This window comes from Bos javanicus, chromosome 9 (genome assembly GCF_032452875.1).
Source record: "Bos javanicus breed banteng chromosome 9, ARS-OSU_banteng_1.0, whole genome shotgun sequence".
Lineage (NCBI taxonomy): Eukaryota > Metazoa > Chordata > Mammalia > Artiodactyla > Bovidae > Bos > Bos javanicus.
In genome coordinates, this window is record NC_083876.1 from 66,022,783 (window position 1) to 66,047,388 (window position 24,606).

Consider the following 24,606-nt stretch of genomic DNA (forward strand, 5'->3'; position numbering starts at 1 on the left):
TTTTCTTTGGCTGTGCTGGGTCTTCATTGCTGCACGGGCTTTTCTCTGGTTGTGGTGAGTGGGGACTATAGTTGCGATGTGTGGGCTTCTCATTGCAGTGGCTTCTCTTGTTTGGGAGCACGGGCTCTATGGTGCATGGGCTCAGTAGTTGTGGTTCCCAGGCTCTAGAGTACAGGCTCAACAGGCTTAGTTGCTAAGTGACACATGGGATCTTACTGGATCAGGGATCAAACCCATGTCTCCTGCACTGGCACGTGGATTCCTTACCACTGAGTCTTTAGGGAAGCCTCAGACTCAGATTTACATCTGTTGACAAAACATTTACCTCTCAGATTCAATTTTATCACTGGTAAAATTGGGATGACAATTGCTATTTGTGTTATATGGAGAAATAAGGAAATTTATATTACATAAAATGGTAGTGACATAAAAATACAGTAACTTAAAAAAAAAAAGTTGGTGTTAATTCCCTGTCCTTTTTTTCTCTCCACTCATTTGGAATTTTGGAAATTCAAGTTAAAGAGTAAAAATGAAAGAAATTTGTATCTGGACATCAGTTTTATTTTTAATAGATTTCATGTTGTCTACTTTTGTCACTGAGAATAGGGTATTTATTTGGGAGTGAAGGCATGAAAATTAAGGGGAGAAAATGATGTGTAAACAATAACTGCTGTAATTATAAAAGTTTTATTTCACTCTTACTTTAATTAAATCTTCATAAGCACCATGTCATGAACTGGCAATCTAAAAAGAGGATACTAGAATGCTTTAGTCAATAACAAACTGCAAGCTGATGATGTGAAATTACAGCTACACGGAGCAAGTGTACAAGATCACATTTAAAAAGGTTCACTTGAGAATCCCATGATGATGCACAAAATAGGAATCTGGCATCGATTCGTTCACACTTTGCTCAGAACTCAAAGCTTGTGCATGTAAACATCAAAAGAAACACTGGATCACCTTGACAGTTTACAGTTTGCTAACACTTGACTGCAGAAGCATAAATGTTGCAGTTTTGATTTTTTGACCAGTGCTTGGTCATAGGCTGAAAAGACCAATCCCTTTAAAATTTAAATGATGCTTAAAGGTTATGTTCAACATTACACAAGTCATCAGCAAGGCCTTTGAATGTGTGCAGTTCTCATAATGATTACCAAACCATACTGACCTAAGGAAATAATGAAAAATTATATATTTTCAGCAAAATGTTTTAATTTGGTCCTACATTAAAAGACCCAAATGCCAAGGTGTTTTACATAAATTTAATTCACAAGCATGTACACAAGAGAATCACTTTAAAGAACATTGCTTCCTGATTTATGAATTAAAAAGTTTATCCTCTACTTACACTAAACATACAAAAAATAATCTACAAAAATTGTTTACAATTGATTTTAGTGAAAGAAAAACCTTTCTTCAAAAAAAAAAAAAAAAGATTGTGTGGTGGTAGTATTTTAGCCATCAAAAAAGGAATGTAAGTAACCAATAAATATAATGTGCTTTCTCCATATAGACATATTTACACTTGAGTCTTTGGCTTATGGTTTTTTGTTTTTTTAAGAAAGAACTTTAAATGATCCATCCATCATTGCACATTAAAAGAAAATAAGCCAGTTATATATATTTATATATTTATATAGAGATCTGCTACACTTGAAACATATAAAAAATGAACTTTCCTATGAATTTGCACAGCTTTTCTTTCTTCTTCCTTGAAAGTTTTAACATCTTTTATCTGAAAAAGGGAGAAAAATGCCACAAAGAAAGTATTAATTCATGCAACACGTGTTGGCTGCTGTACCAAAACCAGGAGAGAAAACGCTGCCTATTCACTGTACAAACACTGATAAGTTTTCATGTGAATCTGCTGCTTATGAAATATAATTTATGTGGCATGAAATGTTGATGTTCTCATACAGTAATAGAAACTAATTGAGTGAGTCCTTTTTATTAAGATACACAACTTCATAAGAAAAATACTTTTACCTCTCAAATGTAAAAGTCTCCCGCCCCCACCCCCCCACATTAAAATCTTTCTGCACAGGTGTGACAGGTACAACAGCTGCTGGCTCAACAGATGAATGGGTTCTGTTGGGATGCACTCTGAAGTCTCCAACTAAGACGACTCCAGGTACTCCAAAGCCACGTCATAGCAGAAACGGTACTGCTCCTGAAAGATGTTAAAACAGAAAGGTGGACTGAAGTCAAGAAAAAGGCAAAGAATGGAGAACACATTCAATTTAGATTATTCAAGAATTACGAACTTTTTTTTCCATAGACAAGTTTAACATCAAGGCATATACTATTTTACATTTGAGTCTAATGATTGCTGTTTAAGAAAAAGGAAGTTGATGTAAAAATATATATTGTCTTTGCCTCATATTCTGTATCAAATTAAAAAAACATCAGTATTGCTTATTTGATTATAACAGTAATACCTGATCAGTACAGAAAAATTTCCAAGTATAGAAAGATTACGAATCAGAAAGTTTCTATAAATCTATTATCAGAAATAACTGTTTTAAAATACTACCTTAGCTTCAGACCATTTTTATGCATGCTTGAAACAGTATTTTAGAATAAATATAATTGCATACCTATATTTGAGGATATGATTTTATATTTTATTTTCTGTTGTTTAGCATTGTTATATATTTTTTCTCATGTTATTTAACACCTCTTTTAATATACATAAAAGTCCAATATATGGATTGACTATAAGATGACATTTATTTTTTATTAATTTTAAATAATCCTAGAGTGAACTTGCAAGTAATTTTTCTCCACACTTTATGTATTTTCCTTAGTGGTATAAATAAGCCAGTTATTTCAAACTGCCATTCCACAATTCCACATTCTTAATTTCTTCTTCCAGTTTTATTGAGATGTAATTGATATATAGCACTGTTTATGTTTAAGGTGTACAGCATAATGATTTGACTTACATATGTGAATATCTAAATTCTTAATTTTTGACATAGTTTTTGTTCCATCAGAGTATTTAATTAAAAGTTTCAAAAATGGTTAGTGGTTCCTAACTTTTTCTGAGCCTACTTTTATCAGAAAAATTATTTCTGCTGCCTTTATTTAAGATAACTTGGCTGACAATAAAACTTTTTTGAGTTAAAACCGCTTTTCCTCTCAGTCCATCTATATGCTGCTCCGTTATGAAGAATTTAGAAAAATTCGGAGACTGCATTACAAATTATGACTTGTAACATGTAGTAAAATCTTCTCAATTCAGTCCAAGTGGGTAAAATTTAGGCTGAATTAGAAAACAATCTAAAACTCTTGCTATTTCAAAAGAGAACTTTTGGGTATCTTGAGCAATAAAAGAGGGAAGTAAAAAATTTCCCCAAGCAATCCTACCCTATTATCAATCCTACCCTAATTATCAAGTAGGTGTGATTTAAATTAGCCTACCACTGTGGCAAGTACACCTCAAGAACCAAAAAGTGCTTGTGAATAGTTACATCTCTTTAATCAGTCTCTAGCAAATTGGTTTACATTCTGTATTTTCTTACCAAACTCGTCAGTTCAATTCAGCATCACAAGGAACTAATCATTAACCTTGATTAAAAACAAATCAAAGGACTGGGTGTTTAGACAAGATTCATGGGACATGAGTGTAAAGGTAAATAGTAACTCTTAAGAAGGTTCTGGGAGAAGGAAATGGCACCCCACGCCAGTACTCTTGCCTGGAAAATCCCATGGATGGAGAAGCCTGGTAGGCTGCAGTCCATGGGGTCGCTAGGAGTCAGACATGACTGAGCGACTTCACTATCACTTTTCACTTTCATGCAATGGAGAAGGAAATGGCAACCCACTCCAGTGTTCTTGCCTGGAGAACCCCAGGGACAGGGGAGCCTGGTGGGCTGCCGTCCTGGAGTCACACAGAGTCGGACACGACTGAAGTGACTTAGCAGCAAGAAGGTTCTAGAATGGCAGAGTTTAATCATAGGCTTTTTTTTTTTTTTTTTTAAGGAACAGTAAGAAATCAGTTAAATTTGGAAGTATAATTTGAATTCTGAGGCCAGAAGTGATCTTGCTGATGATTTTAGGAAGACTTGATCTGAGAGACAGAGGCAGACTTATATGAAAAAATATTCAGAAGGCAGAGAGTTTAAAGACCTAACCATTACCAGCCCATTTTGTAAACAGACCTCAGAGTTTTACCTAAAAATCCCTCAAATCTATCCGCCTTCCTCCATCTCCATTGCCAACACCCCGGTCAAAGCCATTACCATCTTACTGGGATACCAGCAATACCTAAGGTATGAGCTGGAAGACAGGGGCTTTGAAGACTTGTCAAAGGGGAGGAAGTCTGTGACTTGCTCTTAAAAATGAAACCGTATAAATGTAACTCTTCAGATTTTGTCTCAGGAAGCAACGTACCACTTGTGTGAACAATCCATGAGCAGGAAGTGGTGAAAATACTTTAAAGGTTTATTGAATTGCTCATTTTAGTTATCTGATCATCTTGATAAATGTAGGGCAAGCAACAATGATGTCTTGGTTTTTCTGGTTTACTTCTCTGTGAGCATAAACTACACAGCTGCTCCTGACCTATTCCCACCATTCACATATGTATAACTCACAGACATCGCTTTAGACGTTGAACATGCTAAAAGTTTAACTTGCTTTCTTCCTCTGCACATAGCTTCAAACAGATGAGTTCCTACATACACATATTAACACCTCCCTGCTCTTATTTTGTAATCTGAATTTTGATTTTATGAGCCATGGCTAATTCAAGTAAAATCACATGACTACAATCTAAAATTGGTAAAAGGTGAAAACTATCAATGGCAATAGTTTAAAAAATTATAATTTGACCAGAAAGGAGGAATTATAGATAATGACTAAAATAAATTGCATTTGCCCTTTAAAAACACTGGGTGTCTAAAGCGCTAGATACAATCTAGAAGTATATCCCTCAAAATGTTTTACCAGTTAACTCAATATGCTTTAAGAAATACCAAGAATAAAACCGAGATGACAGGATTTTTCTTATTACAGAACCATTTATCGAAGTTTACTGTAACAAATATTTATTGCTCAAAATAAAAAAAAATCCTATACATTTTCCAAGTTAAATGAAATTAGTTTTCATCATTAGCAGTTTATACAATATGTGACTAAGCTTATGGGTGTAGAAGGAGTTACTTGGCAATTCATCAGTTAGAGCAGGAAGGTCCCCACAAAGACTCATTTACATATTTCATTCCCTGGGAATGAAGTCAGATCAACAAGTAGGTATATGACTGATTAACCTCTACCCCCCACTTCAGCATCCAAGACCGTGACTCACCGGGGCTTCCACCATGTTTGGCTTGCTGTTCCTTAGTGTCTTGACTGCATGGAACACGTCAACAACATTTTGGCGTTTCACCATTTCAACAACAATGCCTATAGCACAGAACATGCCACTTCGCCCGCCACCATTTCTGAAAGCAAAGAAAACAAAGGTGTTTTCTAGATGGACATTTTTGGTGACCATAGGTCACACAATCATATATGTTTTGGAAAAGAAAATATTATGTTTTTAATTTCCCCCTTGTGTTTTAATTTTGCTTCACATGTGTACATGTTTGTGTGGAGGGCAGAGAGGAAGATACTTGAGGATGGTATTAACAGCTTATGCTTAGGGCCGGGACACGCTATAGGCATAGATTGCTGCAAGCTAGATACTTTGAGATTTTTATAGATTTGTGCATAGTGTAAATCAGAAAAGTTACTTAGAGTAGTGTTCAAGAGTTTATATGATAACTATATAAAATCAGTTTGAAAAATACAAAAGTTGTAGTAGTGAATTATAGAATTGTGAAACAGGAAGATTGTTTTAGAAGAATATCTAGTTGAGGTCTGTAAGATGGGAGTTACTCTTTAGCAGAGGAAAAAAAGAAGGCTAATGATGGAACGAGCACCATGGCCCCCTGAATGGCCCAGCCAAGACGCCATACTCACAGGCAGTGGATGATCGTCCGGCCCTCCCCTTCCTCACATTCCTCCTGCCATTTTTCCACCTGCAGGATCAGCTTCAAAAATGACCGTTTGGAGCCAGGCACTTCTCGATGAGAAGCCCAGCCTAGATATTGAAACTGCTGCACCATCAGATAACCTTCTTGTGGCTGTTGAGGGAAAAAATATTTCTATGTAAATAAGTTAGGGCTAGAATTTTTACTAGAAAGTAAAAGGTTCATGGCTTCCCAGGTGGGTCAGTCATAAAGAATCCACCTTCTAATGCAGAAGATGCTGGTTTGATCCCTGGGTCAGGAAGATCCCTGGAGGAGGAAATGGCAATTCACTCCAGTCTGGCAGACTATAGTCTATGAGGTCACACAGAGTCAGACACAACTTAGAGACTGAGAGTGCAAACAAGTTTCATACCAATTTACACTATGACATAAATGACACATTAGACTGAATCTAGCTAATGAAAGTCCAAAATATGTACATGCCAGGGCAGGAAGATTCTAAATTACATGAGAATTATCTTCATATAAGATTCTCCCTGATACTCCATATTCAATAATCAATTACTATGATTATACTTAAATAACTTTCAAATTCATCTTTTCTTTATTGCCACTGATATCATTGTATTCTCAAATCACAAATCATAATAATTACTTCCTAGTTGATCTCCTTGAACAAACTTTGATATCCTTTCAAACCATTCTTATTGTAGACATCATGATTTAAATGCAAATATGATCATGTCACTTCTTGATTTAATATCTTCCAAATGATCTTAGCATAAAACCTAAACTGCTGCCATCATTTAAAAATACCTGTAAGATAAGGCTCCACTTCTTCCTTCAATTTCCCTTTATTCTAATAAGCTAGTCAAGGTCTAGACACATTTGCCTTCTCTTAATCTATTTACCAAGTCATTTCTTATCTTGGGAACTTTGCATATACAGAACCCTTTGCCTTTCTCAGTCCCAAACAGAGTGATCAACTTGCTTTAGGTTTGCCTTGGACTTTTCTGGTCTTTGTGCCTAAATTCATGTATTCTAGGAAAACTTTCTGTCCTGTGTAAACCAAGGTAGCTGGCTATCCCATGCCCAAATAGCTCCTACTAATTTTTCAAATTTTGTCTTAAATATCATGGCTTCAAAGAAGTCTTCTCTGATCATCCAGCTTTGTTAGATCACCCAAAGCCTCTGTATTTTGTACTTTTTCCCTACAAAAATTTCATTTATTTGTAGATAAATGATTGTACAAGTTGTTTAATGTTTATCTTCCCTGATAAAATATAAATTCTTTAAGGACAAGAAAACCTCTTTTTCCCTTAAAATCTCTTATCACTAGAACCTAGCAAAACTACTTTCCAAGTAATAGTATTGTTGAATAAATGAATCAAGACATTAAACCCTCAAGTGAAAATACAAGGAAGAATTTGTATGTACAAGTGAGCCATATCATAAGGCATCAGACCTGAAGCTCCACATGCAAGGTTCATACATCCTTTGGTGGGACAAGGAACTACCGAGTTTAGCACCCAACCTCTAGTTGGCGTATACTAAATATATGGTGAGGTGAAAGATATTAAATAATGGTAATAGGAAAAGAAAGAAAAATCACACACTAATAAGTGCTTGAGTACCAAATATAGATGAAAATAAATATGCTGACCCCCCCAAAAAAAGTAAAACAAATTTCAGTTCCTGTTCCTAGAGTATTTTTCATATAAACAGTTCGATTAACAGGTAGGTTCTACTTTCTTAGTTTAGTAGCTATAGTTTCTCAGCTAAAATATTAGTAGAACCATAATGTAACAGATGTGCAGACATAATGAGATTCTTTAAATTAACATCTAAGATATGCATGAGTATTATGACATGATTGAAGTTATCCTTTTCTTCCCCCACTGAAATGAACAATAAAACTGGATATGATTTTATTCTCTACTTATACACATATAGACATTAATCAGAAGCACATATAGTCATTTTGATGTGAGGAACACTGTAACATGACAATTTTAATTACACACTGAAAATAATACACGTACATAGAACTGCTGATCTAGAAAAGAGTAATCTTTGTCTTTAAAAAGAGAGATAATTCCATAATTCCATGGGAGGTACTACTGATTTCTTTTCAAATTCTCCTTGCTATGTGGTTACATAATCTAGACAGATTTTATTAGTACTTTTTGGTTTTTTGAAGGAGAGACCCCAGGCAGTTTGTCACCGATGGCAAAACATGGGAAATGTCAAGGAAAGAAAGGTTCCCGAAGGACAGTTGCTACTTTGCTGCTGGGAAAAGGCAAGGGCTAGCAGCACTGCATTGAGCTACATATCTGGGCAGAGCCAGAGGCTGAGCCATTCAGAGCGATGAAATTGTAGATGAGTTGTAGGAGGAGAGTCAGGGACATATGTGATTTAAGCAGAACTGGAATAGCGACACAGATCCCTTCTGTAATGGCTGATCCAACACGTCACTTTCTCCTGTCATCAATATTATATTCGTGTTTTTCAATTGCATACCTCTTCTGGGCTGGATATTAATGCTAATAAGACTTGACGTTAACGTTGAGATAAATCTACATATACTCAGAGGCCAGGCCCAGACAATCAAACTCAACTGAACCAGGGAATCTGCATTTTGATTTCCACATAGAATACAATAGGCTAGTAACTGACCCAGAAACCTAGCTTCCAGCATTTCTGATTTCCTGTCTTTAGAATGCATTTTTATTGCCGTTCTAAATCATAAGATGATTAGTAGCTTTGGGATTGATTATATAATTTCTATTAATTTTACTCTCTCTTTTGTCTGAAAGGAAATGTACCACACTATGTTTGTAATCACCTGTTCTCGATCAATTCAGTTAAAAGCATTAATGACTTACTCTTGTTAGATTGCATATCCTAAAAATCCGGTTTATTACATCACAATCCATTGAACAAGACATACATTCCACTTGGATAGGACCATATCGTAGCGTCCCTTCTTCTGGCCAGTACTGAGGGCAGCCCTAGATGTGAATATTTTTGAAAGAAAAATAAAATGAGCTTATTTTTTTTCTAATTAGGATAGCATAAAGCAGATGTTAGCATTTTATTACTACTTTATTAAGTCATGTGTAAGTATACAAAAGAAACCCATAATCATTAACCTGGGACAAGTCGACTTCATTTAACATCACAATGGAGGTACAGCCATAATCATACACTAATCTCCAGAAATCTTTCACAGTGTTTGGCAGAGGGTATTGTGTGACAATGAAAGCAGCTGGTTGCCTGTAGCTCTGTGAAAAAAACAAGGTAGACAAGGAAAAATAATAACTTAGAATGAATAATCAGTTGTACAAGCAGATTCAATACACTTCAAGGTAGGACTGGGGAGACTCAACATCTTCATATGGAGATGAAGTCAGCCTGCTGCTCCAGCCGTGGAATAATAGATTTGGACCACTGAAACATACTGCAACTAGTAAGTAGTCAGTCTGATAGTATGCATTTGATGCCTCAGCAGCAATTCAAGCCAAGAATTAATTTTGTTGATAAAAGTAAATATACGACAAATACCAAAAAAAAAAAAACCAAAAAACAACAACCAAAAACTTCTTGAGGCTAAGATCCTTTGTGAGGTACCTGTTGGGCTGTTTTAGTCTTAGTCTAGAAGACTAAGTTTAGAAGGCTCTTAGTCTTCCAAAGACATAAAATTTCTGTGTGTGTCTGTCTATGAATATATGTCTATCAGCTATCAACTGTTATAGAACTGTCTGGCTGGCTCTTCTCCACTCCAAATAAGAAAAACCACATGTGCCTCAAACTCATGTGCTTTTATATTATATTGACATTATCAACACATCTTGTAGGCAATTCACATCCCATAGTTTTCTGGGAATTTCTAATATATATCAATGATCAGAATGATAGCTTCAATCATTTAAGTGAGGGTGGGATGATTTGAGAGAATAGCATTGAAACATGTATATCATCATATGTGAAACAGATCACCAGTCCAGGTTCAATGCATGAGACAGGGTGCTCAGAGCTGGTGCACTGGGATGACCCTAAAGGATGGGATGGGGAGGGAGGTGGGAGGGGGGTTGAGGATGGGGAACACATGTACACCTATGGTTGATTTTTGTCAATGTATGGCAAAACCACTACAATATTGTAAAGTAATTAGTCTCCAATTAAAATAAATAAATAAATTAAAAAAAAGATTTTTCAAGTGCCACAGAGTAAAACTAATGCATTCCCTGGCCCCAGGTAAGAGGGAATGACTCCTTATTGACCCAAGGCCCCCTGATTGGGACACAATGCATTCTCTCTTCCCAGAAAGAGGATAGATTGATCTGGCCAGATAATCTGTCATTCTACAGACTAATGATCTACACTGAAACAGAAATATATATTTCTATGTAATAAACTAAGTATTTGTAAAAATATAACTAGACAGCTGCCTGAGATAGATTTCTTTAATGCTGATAAAAATTGTCAGTGATCTGCTAACTCAGTTTTATCATATTACTCTTTAATTCCTTCAGGTGTCTCAACACTAGTGTAGAAACTGACCTTTGAGCTTCATAGATCCTATCACCATTTGGGAAATGCTGCTAACCATAGCATTTCACTCCATGGATGACTGCAGGATAAATCTGGGGAGACAGTAATTCACCAACAGCTTCTACTTGACCTTAAGACTTCAAAAAGTCACACCTGTAGCTGGGGTGAGTGCCCTCCTAAGGAAGATATGAAGGCTTATGAGAAAGGATCAGAAGAAAGAAATAAACTTTCCTTCCAATTAAATGTCTGCTCCATAGGAAAGTAAGTCAAGGGACATGAAAAGCCTTTTATTCCTTTTTTGAGTCATAGGGGTGGGGAGACAGAAGAAGAGAAGACGATATGAGAGAAGACTGAAGATTTCCTATTTCTTTCCTCTCTAAGTGCAAGAGTACATCTAAGGGTTTGATATCACATGATTCTTGGCCACACCTCATAATCTTCACAGGCATGAGAAAGGGTGTACGACACTTACAATGGGGTAGAGAGGAAGGGAAGGTGAGAGTGTTGAACAATGAGCCCCGTTCTTATAAGCCAAACCAAACCTAACTTTTCTGTAGTCCCAACCACACTACCAAATCCACAGGGCAGTTTCAACTATAAAATATATGTGTTGAATCACAGTGAGTTAAACAGAAGATAGGAACACATAGAATACAAGGTTCTGTCTTCATACTGACCAGAAAACCACCTGGAAATTAAAAAATTTAAAAGAGATGTCAAAGACAAAAAATGCCTAAATATCTTTCCCAATGTTATTTTCTTTTTCTCACCCTTTTTCATTCTAAACATAGACTGACTCAGAAAAAAAAAAAAAAAGGTCTGTGTGTTTTCTCTATATTTAGTATGTTTGACTTTGCAGATGATTAAAAGGCAAGAAAAAGTATAATGAGGATCTAGTGTGACTTCAGGGGACAAGAGTAATAACTAGGCAAGACTCTGGTCACAGCAAGAGTAGTAGCTTTCCACTTGAGCTTACCTTTAAACTATTCTGCTCTGTAGAATAAAGAAGAGCAAAGTAACTGGGTGAAAATTAGAAGTGGCACATAGGCTTTGACAAGCCTCTACTATCAGAAACTAATTTTGCAGAACTCAGTAGGAGCAATAACTTAGAAAGCTTCATTATTCATCACCCAAGAATGAACCCTGACTCTGGTTTCTCCTTATTAAGGCTCCATAGTCTAAAGGGCAAAAACTAGAGATGCCTATGAAGGAAGGTGATAAACCAAAAGGATGCTGAACTTAAAACCCTTCTTGCTTCTTCCCAAGGTAAGCAAAACAAGATGGAAAAAGACTACTTTAAAATTCCATTTCCATATTGGTGTGTCTTTGGGATGCTGACATGTGAGTACATGCTGTACCATCTACAATACAAAGACTGGAGTAGGGCAAGAGAGTTCTTTTCATGATGATTGATGTGTTAACATGGTATCTTCCATGCCTTCGCTTATATCTTATTAATTAATAATAAATGAAACAAGTTGGCTATAAATTATTGGAATAATTATTAGTTAGCTATAAATTATTAGTGTCAGAGATGAAAGTTTCCAAATTAACACAATTTCAGTAGAATATGACACTCTGTGATTTAAAAAATTCATTCCCAACTATATTCAAACTAGATAAGCATGACTCTCTTTCCTGAAAATAACCAGGATGAAAACTATCACCTGCAGATATTTCTTGTACAAAAATTTTATAACAATTGAAAATCAACTGTCAAACTTATAGTCAAGCCTAAAATTTATAGTGCCTAAGAATCATTGTAAGGGAAATTCAAAATCATTGTCCAAAAAATTTTGTATTACAATGAATGTTTCTACTTTTCCTTTTTAGGCCATTTAAATTTTCTTGAAAAGTGAACCTAGCCAGTGTTCATCAATTTTGCAGCTTTTCATTACATTTTACACTAACAAAGAGAGCAGTCTCTTACATCCATAAGAGCAGCATTGATGTAGTTACTACTCTCCCCATCAATTGTAATTAAAAAAGGCAGACATCTGTCAGGTGGCAGCATGTCCATAAAACGGTTCTTGTCATGGTTCCTTGGCAGGCATGCTATACTGCAGTCCTCAGCTTGTAGTCGAGGGGTGACTGAATTCAAGGTCTGGAAAGAAAAGGGAACCCAGGTTAAAAGACAGTGACCCATTTCATAGCATAACACAGATCTATCAGGCATTTAGGAGGCCAAGTAGAAAGAAAAGGATTTGTGCAAGTCAATGACATTTGCCATGATGACAGGCTGACAGACTTCATAGTTAAAGCTCCTAAAGCCTGAGAAGTGACAAAGATACAATATACACATTGTTCAATGTACCTCTCCTTGAAAGGGAAAGGGATGCTAAACAACACAGCAACCTGCGAAAGGTATTGTCTAACCAAAGAAAATGCAGTCAGAGCAGCCCAAGATGATGCCCATCATCAAATTTATAATTTGTAATAACATTTTAATGTTCCAGATTTGAGGACACGCTATGGCCAAGAGCACTGGGCAAAGAATCAAAGTATTAGGTTTTTAGAGTTATTCTTGATTTCATAGTCAACAGTTTTGGGGATGTTTTAAGGGCAGTGAAAACATTTGGGATTATTTAGAGATGATGTTTTGCACAAACTCCAGCTATTATTATTAACGTGCTTGAGTGACACAGAAGGTTAAAATCCATAAGACTGCATTTTAAAAAAGATTGTAAATACACACAAATTATCACTAAATTTGACTTTTATGGTACCTTTTCCCCATACTTTTCCCTGAGTCTGAATTCATTCGTCCTTCAAAATACAGCAGATATGATATGAGCTCATTAATACAAAAGTTGACTCTATAACTTTATATAACTGTATAATGAAAGAGACATGTATTATATTATACTTAAAATAGGGTCAAAGGTTATAAATTTGACTTGAAAGACATTCCTTGGAAGAATTAGGAATGTAAAGGACAAATTGTAATAAGTTACTCATAAAAAGTCTCTAGAAATAATAAATACCTGGAATTCATCTTTGAGATGTGAAGAGTTTGTCTGGGAGTCTATTCTAATCATATCAAAATATGCAGCTTTAAATTCACAGACAGGTATGGCAGTTTCTCCACATAAGCAGGCCTCTAAAATGGCATCATGAATAAAAATGTACTGTTCCTATCAAAAGAAAGAAAATTTTCATATTTTAATACAAGTTTCCCATCATCAAAGAATTTTCTCTATATAAAAATATTAATAAAAATACCAGTATTTTTTCTATGACTTGATGAGTTACTATTGATGCTATGGGACAAATACCTACTATTTAGTTTGATAAATGTTGGAAAGCAAACCAAGAAAGACCACCTGAGGTTAATCAACAATCAACACACCTCTGTCTGGACCATATTGATACGACGAGATCTTAAGGCTTTGACACAGTTGTAGATGTCAACAACACCCTCTCTTTCAGCCATGTCCAGCATGATGTCAATCACAATGTAACAACCAGTTCGTCCAGCACCAGCACTGAAAAATAAGCAGATCTAAAGAATTGCAGGAAGCATGTCTATACAAATTGAAAGACCCATCGGATTTTCAAATAAGTGGAATCAAATTGATTCAACAAAGTACAAGACATAATTTGTATGTACTGTGTAAATGCTTGTTAATGAACAAATAGCTTCAATGTAGAGAACCTACTTTGGTGTAAACTGAGGACTGGAACAAATTAAAAAATATAAACTTTGTAAATCAAATTGTGTTTTGAAAATCATGTATATATGGCACTGAAGTTTCATAGCTCTTATACACAGTCTTCATTTTACAAAAATTTCAAGCTCATAGAATTGATCAAGGAATGGATTTATGCTTTAAAATTTCATCTGAGATAGAAAGACTCATACTGATGTCATTGTGGGCGCTCTAGCAAAATGCAGCGGTGCTGTCTTAGGAAGACAGTTTCTGGTCAAGGCAAAAGAACATTAATCTAAAACCTTTAAATGGAAAATCTGAGGAGTCACATTTCAGGGGAAGTGTTAATAGTGAGGGTAGGGATGAAAATGTTCGTTATTACTGGGGAGGAGACCAACAGTAGAAAGAATATTTACATGGTGATCCAAAGAAAAAATTAAAATAAATTGTTAAGTATGAAATATAATTCTTAACAGGTCACAAAGATAATACTATCTTCCTGTATTTAATTCAGTAGTCGAATCATAATATACTGTTGATTATTTTACCCATTGGGAAGATTTCTCCAGTTTTATACATATAAGTCAATGGAGCAAAAAGGTATAGTTTGGATTTTTATGGAAAAATCACTTTGTAGTCAGCTCCCTCTCTTCCGTAAGTTCAGATGCCCAAGTGGAAGTAGAAAATGACACTTGTGTTTCGAGAGCATATCTGAGACTGTTGGAGCACTACTGAAGCAGGCAATTCACAGGAAAGGGAAACTCTATGATAAGTCAAGACACTACATAATTGAAAACCCATTTATCTCATTTTCTAAATGCATAGATAGACTATTAACATTATTTCTTTGAAGTCTGGATTTGGTCATTTCTCTTAAACTTAACTGTTCTTTAAGAAATTTAAGTCAAAGGTATTGTGGCTATCTCTGTTTCTTTTTCTTGCCTACCATCTTCTCAGTCACTGTTCCCAGGGTTTGAGACAGGAAAGTAATTGAAGAGTACATCAGATTTGTTGAGGAGGATTGAATTGTAGATTTTTTTTTTTCAAGGTACACAGTATCTGATCCTAATGAGACGCCTTACTTTTATTTCATTCTCTGTTGTTTTATTTTTCCCCTTTCATATGTGGTCATTTAAATACTGAATAGGCTGGACTTTCAGGGAAAGAAAAATGCTTAAGCACAACCTATTACGTACCTTGGAAAGGATAGTATTTGAGAATGGTGTGCAGCATTTAGGAAAAGCTTTTCAGATTCAGTATATATTTTTCTATTCATATCTTAAAATGAGGCCATGTAATTTGTTTTTAGTGTCTCTGGGTACTTGTTTTAAGAGAAGTTTCTAATCAAAAGAAAGTCTGGATAATATTCACATTTTTCTGGCATATATATGCTGGATTTTACTAATGTAGTTTTCAAGGTCCTCTGAGGGATGGCTTTTAAAAAAATTCTTGAAGTAGATGTTTTACAGCACAAATTCTTGTAATTTAGGCCATTTAATAACTTTGTATGCCTCAAATATAGTTCTAAAAGCTGGGATTCTATTAGGAATTTACTACATTGGCAAGAACTCTCTGGCTTTACCTACTATTCCATACTATATAGGCTTTGCAAAAGTGATTAAAAAAAACCACAACACATATGCAGATGTTGCCACTAAAAGGCAGAGTTTCTACATTCGCAATTATGGACAATACTACACACATTAAGATGAATGCATTTATTTCTGAAGTTTCTTTTATATCCTCCTTAGAAGCTAACTTTTATTTTATTGCTGTTTTACCTTATCTGTTATACTTGCAAACTGGAACCTTGTAAGCATGCATTAGTTTTTGTGTTTACAAGCCTTGTTTGGATACTTTAAAAAAGCTGGCTGCACAAAGTCAATGTCGATTGGACCACCACTCACCTGCAATGCACAACGATGGGACCAGCGCTGGGAGGGTTGGAGAATTTGACCCGCCGGATGAAGGACAGGAGGCCAGTAGCGTGGTAGGGCACGCCATGGTCAGGCCAGCCAGTGAAATGGAACTGTTTAACTTCACGGATCTCATTGTATCCCCTCTGTGCAAAGACATAAAGAAGTGTTTTCAAGGACCAAAATAGAGCCATTAAAGACAACCATGGGTACTAGACCTGACTGACAATGAAAAAACATAAGAAATTTATCAAAAATACTGCTTTTGCTGAAAAAGGATGCTGACATGGCCTAGGAGCTTACCTTTATTTTCAGACAACTGGCAAAGAAAGAAAATAAGAAGTCTTGCTCAGTTCTGTAAGTCTGGGTAAATTTTATTTACCCTGACAGTCTGTTCCTTATTTGGAATGACAACACATAAAATGATTAGGGGAAAAGGAAGAAACGGGAAGTTAAAATGCTGCCCTGTTGACCCAACGCACTGAGTTCTCAAGTGGTGTATAAAAGCAACTTTCTGCTTCTCACCTCACAAAGAGATTTTAATGCTTTGCTTATCCGTGTTGAAAATGGTTTTGAAGCATGGCATGTAGGGATTTTCCAGAACAGTGCTACTCTAGATGGGTTTGTAAAAATATACAGACAGCTAAACTGTTCTTTGGCCAGCCTATTTTCTTAACTCTGTGAAATAAATCAGCACACAAAGGATTATTTATAGCAACAAAAACACAAACTGAAAGAAGCAAACATCCATCGCTGTGCCTTTCTCCTATTGGGTTAATTTTTAGAGAGACATTTAAATGCACATTTCAAACTTTTCCCTTCCTTTTTGTTAAAAGAAGCCCATAGATTGTATGAACAGCACTTGGAAAATTCAGATGAGATGCTGCAGAGTTTATTTTTAAGAATCCACATTTGTGGCCCCCCAAGCACCACTATAGTCTATATATTTACAACTCTACTATGAACTCTGTGAAATCTCAATCTCACTTGTTCCTCAGAAAAGGTAGAAAAAATTGCATGAAATAAATGAACTAAATGAGAAATTTTATCTTTAGATTCTATCCTAAATATCACCAAAGCCTTGGAAGCCAGAGATCACATCTTATAATTCTTTTTCTTTTCTGTGCCAAGTACAAAACCCCACACAAAGCAGAGCTCAACAAATAAGTATAACAGTAACAATGATAAACATCACTATGGAATCATACAAATAAAATCACTTTCTTAAGTACTTTTGAAGTCAACTTTACTGAGGAAGGCCATACATTGTTCAAAGATCATCTCCTCAGCATTGATTCTTTTGCTGGAGTTGCTGTAAGGGTATTGCTCTTTTTAGAAAATTTTAATATCTGGCAGTACATGTTTTCTTATTGTTCATTTTACTTAAACTTTCCTGAGTAATTTTCAAATATATGGTTTTTTAAAAAATTACTCTTTTCCAGTGTTTTTTATATGAGGAAAATAAATTAAAAATAAACCCTAGTAATGAGGCTACGGTTTTTCCTGTGGTCATGTATGGATGTGAGAGTTGCACTGTGAAGAAGGCTGAGCGCCGAAGAATTGATGCTTTTGAACTGTGGTGTTGGAGAAGACTCTTGAGAGTCCCTTGGACTGCAAGGAGATCCAACCAGTCCATTCTGAAGGAGATCAGCCCTGGGATTTCTTTGGAAGGAATGATGCTAAAGCTGAAACTCCAGTACTTTGGCCACCTCATGTGAAGAGTTGACTCATTGGAAAAGACTCTGATGCTGGGAGGGATTGGGGGCAGGAGGAGAAGGGGACGACAGAGGATGAGATGGTTGGATGGCATCACTGACTCGATGGACGTGAGTCTGAGTGAACTCCAGGAGTTGGTGATGGACAGGGAGGCGTGGCGTGCTGCGATTCATGGGGTCGCAAAGAGTCGGACATGACTGAGCGACTGAACTGAACTGAATGTTATAATTAGTATTGTATCAACTCCATAAGGAGGTATTAATGCCAAGTATTCCCATTCTGGGACATGGGGCATGTCTCCATTTATTCATATCTTTGTGTCCTTCAACACATTTGTAATGGTTTTATTCACTTAGGACCTGTTTTTTTTTCTTGCTAAATATATTTCTAGATCCTTCAGAGGGCTTCCCAGGTTTCTCAGTGGTGAAGAATCTGCCTGCAATACAGGAGATGTAGGTTCAATCCCTGTGTTGCAATGCTCCCCTGTAGAAGGAAATGGCAACCCACTCTAGTATTCTTGCCTCGAGAATTCCATGGACAGAGGAGCCTGGTGGGCTACAATCTATGAGGTCACAAAGAATTGGACAACAACAATAACAGATACTTAAGAATTTTTGTTATTATGAAAGAGATTTTTAAAAATCTATATCTTTATTAATAATATAATGAAATATATCTTGAATTAGTCACTTAACTAATTTTGATTTTCTTTTTTAAAATTTTCTAACTAGCTTTTTTTGGTATAAAATCATTACACCTTAAAATAATTTCACCCTTTTTAATAGTTTTGTCATTTATTCCTTTTGTTGTCTTATTTAATTTCCTAGAGCTTCCAAAAATATTGGACACTAGTGAGCATGATTATCCACATTACATCTCTGATTATATTAATACCTTCAATGCCTCTAGTTTTTCACTCCTTAAATGTGTGCTACTGGTTATTGTTGAAACAGCTTTATCATGTTTAGGGAGTCTCCTTATTCTTTCTAATATAATTAGAGTATTACTATAAATGTCTTTTAAATAAAACTAAGTGCATTACAATATTTATTAATGAAATCACAGGATTTTGTTCCTTTAATGCACTGAGATAATGAAATATTCTTCTAGATTTCCTACCACAGTTGTAAAATCCTTGAATTCTTAAAAAAATAATCATGATAAATCATGTAGTGATCTTAATTCAGTCCTGGATTCACATTTTCAGTATATCCTGAATTAAACTGGTCTGCAATGTATGTATGTGTGCATACTTGAGAAGGAGAAACAGGCAGAGATCTAAAAAGAGAGACAGAGAAGAGCTTGAGAGAGTCCTATCTTTATGTGGTTCTGTCATCACAGTTCTGCTTGCTTTTAAAATATATTTAGTTGGTTTTAATGGTTTTTCTACGGCCTAAATAGTTTGATTAACTTAGGCATTAGCTATTCCTTAGTTATTCTTTAGAGATTAAAGACACCTCAATTATGAACCCATAATGCAATTTTAATGGCAAATTTCAACACTCTTATTTTCTTTTACCAGCTGTTCAGATACCGATCTCTCCTTGGGTTAAATAATGGAAATTATTATTTCCTAGGATTTCATTGTATCTAGACTAAGATCTGTCTCTAAGTTCACACATAATATAACTTTCTTAATAGCAGGTATAGCTAGAGCTCTGTCCCTTTTGTCACATATTTTGTTTTGATTGCTCTTCATTTGGAATTGACAAGTAGTTTAGTTACTTTATCGATCTTTTCAAGGAAATAGATTTTTTATTAAATTTATTCTTTTTTGTCAGTGTCTCATTTTTATATCGGAGAAGGCAATGGCACCCCACTCCAGTACTCTTGCCTGGAAAATCCCATGGATGGAGGAACCTGGTAGGCTGCAGTCTGTGGGGTCACTAAGAGTGGGACACAACTGAGAGACTTCACTTTCACTTTTCACTTTCATGCATTGGAGAAGGAAATGGCAACCCACTCCAGTGTTCTTGCCTGGAGAATCCCAGGGACGGGGGAGCCTGGTGGGCTGCTGTCTCTGGGGTCGCACAGAGTCGGACATGACTGAAGCGACTTAGCAGCAGCAGCAGCATTTTTATATTTATTTTTCCCTTTGTTTTATTGACTTTTTTCCTGATATTCTAGTTTAACTGTTTTTTTTTTAAAGATTTTAGACTATCTTTCAAAATAGAAATCACTTTTGATTATATATTTTTCTCCTAACTTGTAGAATATTTTGATATAAAATTATTTATCTTCATAATATAATTTTAGTTCTGAGGCAATTGTTGTTCAGTCACTCAGTCGTGTCTGACTCTTTGCGACCCCATGGACTGAAGCATGCCAGGCTTCCCTGTCCTTTACCATCTCCCGGAGCCTGCTCAAACTCATGTCCATTGAGTCAGTGATGCTATCCAACCATCTCATCCTCTGTCATCACCTTCTCCTCCTGCCTTCAATCTTTCCCAGCATCAGGGTCTTTTCTAATGAGTCGGCTCTTTGCATCAGAAGGCAATAGTTCATTCAAAGATTATTCACAAGAGGACTTTGATGATTTCTGAGTCTAATTTAGGGAGCTGCTGGTCAGTGATTTGTTGTTATTTTCCACTGGATTTTGGAAACATTTTGAATTTTTATTATGTATTTAAGTTTCCTTTATAACTAAGTTTGTGATTGATTTCTTTTTAACTCTTTATTTTATATTGGAGTATAGCCAATGAGGGGCTTCCCAGGTAGCGCTAGTGGTAAAGAACCTGTCTGCCAATGCAGGAGACATAAGAGAGGTGGGATCAATCCCTGGGTGGGGAGGACCTCCTGGAGGAGGGCATGGCAACCCACTTCATTTTGTTGCCTGCAGAATCCCATGAACAGAAGAGACTGGCAGGCTACAGCCCATATGGCCACAGAGACTCGGACACCACTGATGTGACTTAGCATGCACGCAGAGCCGATGAATTGTGTTATGATAGTTCCAGGTGGACAGCAAAGGCATGATTGACTTTTCATAAGCTTAAATGAAGTTATAAGAAGAATATATATTCCAAATTCTTTTGATGGTAATGGAATCTAGCTATTCATTAAATCATGTTTGATGGTTCTTTTCTTGAAATCTCCTACATCTTTGCTTATTTTGCTTGATTTGTCTAAGAAATTCTCATACATACTTTATAAACGTGATAATCATAATTATATTGCTCTGTATACTGGTAATTTTCCACTTAATATTTCCCCTAATTATTTTTTATGTTTGTAAAATTACTTTTAAATATCATTTATAAAGAGTGGTATTTCTAGATCATGGATGTATAACTTTATTGTGGACATTTACGGCTATGTAAAATATCTACGACTATATATGAAGTCATTGTGAACTGAAAGTCAAAGTCGCTCATCCGTGTCTGACTTTTGCGACCCCGTGGACTATACAGTCCATGGAATTCTCCAGGCCAGAATACTGGAGTGGGTAGCCTTTCCCTTCTCCAGGAGATCTTCCCAACCCAGGAATGGAACCCGGGTCTCCCTCATTGCAGATGGGTTCTTTACCAACCGAACAATTAGGGAAGCCCATGAAGTCAATTGTAGTTTAAATAAATTTCTTAGGATAGGTGCATGGAAGGTAAAATTAGTGGTCAAATGATATCAATATTTTAAAATTCTGTAGATAAATTGCTTTACTGATTTACGGAGAGCTTGTGTGCATGTGTGCTAAGTTGCTTCAGTTGTGTCCAACTCTGTGCGACCCTATGGACTATAGCCTGCCAGGCTCCTCTGTCCATGGGATTTTCCAGGAAGGAATACTGGAGTGGGTTGCCATGCCCTTCTCTAGGGGATCTTCCCGACCCAGGGATTGAACCCATGTCCCTTATGTCTCCTGTATTGGCAGGCATGTTCTTTCCCACTAGTGTCACCTGGAAAGCCACAGGGTTTATGGCAATTTAAATATGATCAGCAACACATGAAAATATGTCTCATCATACTCTTAAAATCAATCCGAATTATTATTATTTTTCTAAAAGTGCTTGCTGTTCGGGATGGGGAACACGTGTATACCTGTGGTGGATTCATGTTGATGTATGGCAAAACCAATACAATATTGTAAAATAATTAACCTCCAATTAAAATAAATAAATTTTTATTAAAAAAAAAAGGAAAAAAATGGTATATCAGCACATGAGGTTAAACATTTTCAATAGGCATGTTAGCAGTTGCTTTTTTGTGGGGCAGAGATTCTAGTATTTCCTTTATATTTATATTAAAGCTATGAGTTAAGAATAGTAAATAATCACAATTTCTTTGTTGTGTGTGCATCTTTTAATTAATTATTTTGATACAGATAATTTTATACTTTTGTGTGGTCAAATTTATTAAACTTTTCTGTAACAATGTATGTTATTACTTTTATGTCTTACTTTAGTCCTCTCACACTGCCCACTAGCTTTAGTCTTTCTGAACCTATTTAAAAAAAAAAGTCAGATTATATTACTCCTGGGCTCAAACCCTCCAATGGCCGGCTACTTTTACCTTTCATACAAACTAAAATCATCATAGTGGCTCACAAGACCTCACTTATCTGGCTCTGTAATTTCCCTGACTTTAAATCACATTTCTTTCCCTTTCATTTACCTATCTCTCAATACCCTAGACTCCAGTATATTTCTCACTGCGACAGGAATATCATGCCTCTAGGTCTATGAAATCACTGTTCCCTCCATCAGGAATATTCTGCCAGGGACACTCACCCTGGGATATAATCCTTCCATGGGATATATTACTCTTTCCCTCACTTCCTTCAAGCCTTTATCACATGTTACTTTTTCAACTACTCCTTTCCCGATCATTCTTTTAAAACTGTAAACTATTCCTTCCTCTACCTCAGCAATGTTCCCTGTTTCCATTCCCAACATTATTTTTATACATGGTACTTTTCAAACTATATGATGTATTTATTTATTAACTTTTACTGCCTTTTTCCCCTCAACAGATTATAAGCTCCACAAAAGAAAGGGTTTAATGTGTCTTAAGGTTCAGAAACATGCCTGGTACGTGTTATGCTCTCAAATAAATACTTGTGAAATGAATAAATAAATAGATGGATTTTATAGCATCCTTAAAACAACTCTTGACAGGGATGTATGGCAAAACCAATACAATATTGTAAAGTAATTAACCTCCAATTAAAATAAATAAGTTTATATTTTAAAAAAAGAAAAAAAAAGAAACAATTTCAATATACTTAATATTGTAGAATGTTAGGGTACTTACCCTTTCCAGGGTGAATGTCCTAACTACATATTCAGCCAGTGGTTCCATTTCTACACAAGTTACTTTGAAGTCACCATAAACTTCGGTATCATCAGGCCAATACTTATAGCATTTAACCTAAATGACAAAAAGTATATATAGGTCAACCTGAATATATAATACACATTAACCAAGATGATTTAATTTCAGTGATAACTCTTCAGGTCATAGTTAAAAGACAGTTTAAAAATCCATAAATAATAAAAAAAATACATAAATAAGATAATCTGTAACACAACAGATAGAAAGATTTTGTGTAATCTCATAAAAACATACAAGCCTGACAATGCAACTAGATTCTAACATAAAATCAAAGTTTATTTACTTTAATAAATGAGAAATCAAATAATTTCTTAGCAATCAAAGACTCACTTAGGAGCACTCAGTTGAAATGCTATGCCTAAGAAAGTTTTTCAAACAATTGAATGGTATTCTATTCTAAGTGTGTTATGGATTGCTGTTCAACTTATACTCATATTTTATAATACACAGGGTGTTTTTTGCCTCTTACCCGGCCAACTTCAACTAAATTTGTGACCATCACAATGCATGCAGACTGTTCTTGCCAGATCATTCTCCAGAAGTCATACACTGTTTCATGAACTGGGCCTATAAAAAATGAATTTGAATAGTATGTTATCAGAGAAATTTTGTAGTTAAAAAGAAGTGTAGATAAGAAAAAGGACAATATAAACTAAATGAACCAAAGTAGAAAACATAAAGGCCTAGCACAAAATGTCATTAAAAGTATTTCAATTCAATTCATATCTAAATTCACACTAAAGGCAAAAAAATAGATATATACAAGTTTGTTTGCTTCAGTTTGCCTTCTGTGTTTTCAAATTCAGAAGACACCACTAATTTTTAGGGTACTTATATCTGTCTCTGTTGTTGTTGTATAGGCCACTCAGTCATGTCCAACTCTTTGCAACCCCATGGACAATAGCCCACTAGGCTCTTCTGATCATGGGATTTCCCAGGCAAGAATACTGAAGTGGGTTGCCATTTCTTCTCCAGGGGATCTTCCTGACCCAGTGATCAAACTTGTGTCTCTTGCATTAGCAGGCAGATTCTTTATTCACTGAGCCACCAGGGAAGCAGGGGCTATATCTGTCTCTGCTGCTGCTGCTGCTAAGTCGCTTCAGTCGTGTCCAACTCTGTGCGACCCCATAGATGGCAGCCCACCAGGCTCCCCTGTCCTTGGGATTCTCCAGGCAAGAACACTGGAGTGGGTTGCCATTTCCTTCTCCAATGCATGAAAGTGAAAAGTGAAAGTGAAGTCGCTCAGTCGTGTCAAACTCTAGCAACCCCATGGACTGCAGCCCACCAGACTCCTCTGTCCATGGGATTTTCCAGGCAAAAGTACTGGAGTGGGATGCCATTGCCTTCTCCATATCTCTCTCTAAGTTACTTTAATTCATCTTCATGTAAATGGGAAAATAGGAAGTCTTATGCCACCATCAACCAAACAGCACACATTACTAATTAAATATACACACATCATTT

General features: G+C 35.8%; 1 protein-coding gene across 6 annotated transcripts in view; it reads right to left on the reverse strand.

The window, feature by feature from the left end:
* Positions 1–671: 671 nt before the first annotated feature.
* PTPRK (protein tyrosine phosphatase receptor type K) overlaps positions 672–24,606 on the reverse strand; it is a 616,741-nt gene continuing 592,806 nt past the window's right edge. For all 6 annotated transcript variants that reach the window (XM_061427930.1, XM_061427929.1, XM_061427931.1 and 3 more), the window contains 11 exons: positions 23,612–23,709; positions 23,062–23,178; positions 16,093–16,247; positions 13,885–14,020; positions 13,520–13,669; positions 12,466–12,639; positions 9,134–9,265; positions 8,867–8,992; positions 5,971–6,134; positions 5,315–5,450; positions 672–2,173 (listed from right to left, as the gene is read on the reverse strand). In XM_061427930.1, the coding sequence (XP_061283914.1) occupies positions 2,120–2,173; positions 5,315–5,450; positions 5,971–6,134; positions 8,867–8,992; positions 9,134–9,265; positions 12,466–12,639; positions 13,520–13,669; positions 13,885–14,020; positions 16,093–16,247; positions 23,062–23,178; positions 23,612–23,709 (1,442 nt within the window). In that variant the 3' untranslated portion in view covers positions 672–2,119. The remainder of the gene's footprint in view (positions 2,174–5,314; positions 5,451–5,970; positions 6,135–8,866; positions 8,993–9,133; positions 9,266–12,465; positions 12,640–13,519; positions 13,670–13,884; positions 14,021–16,092; positions 16,248–23,061; positions 23,179–23,611; positions 23,710–24,606) is intronic.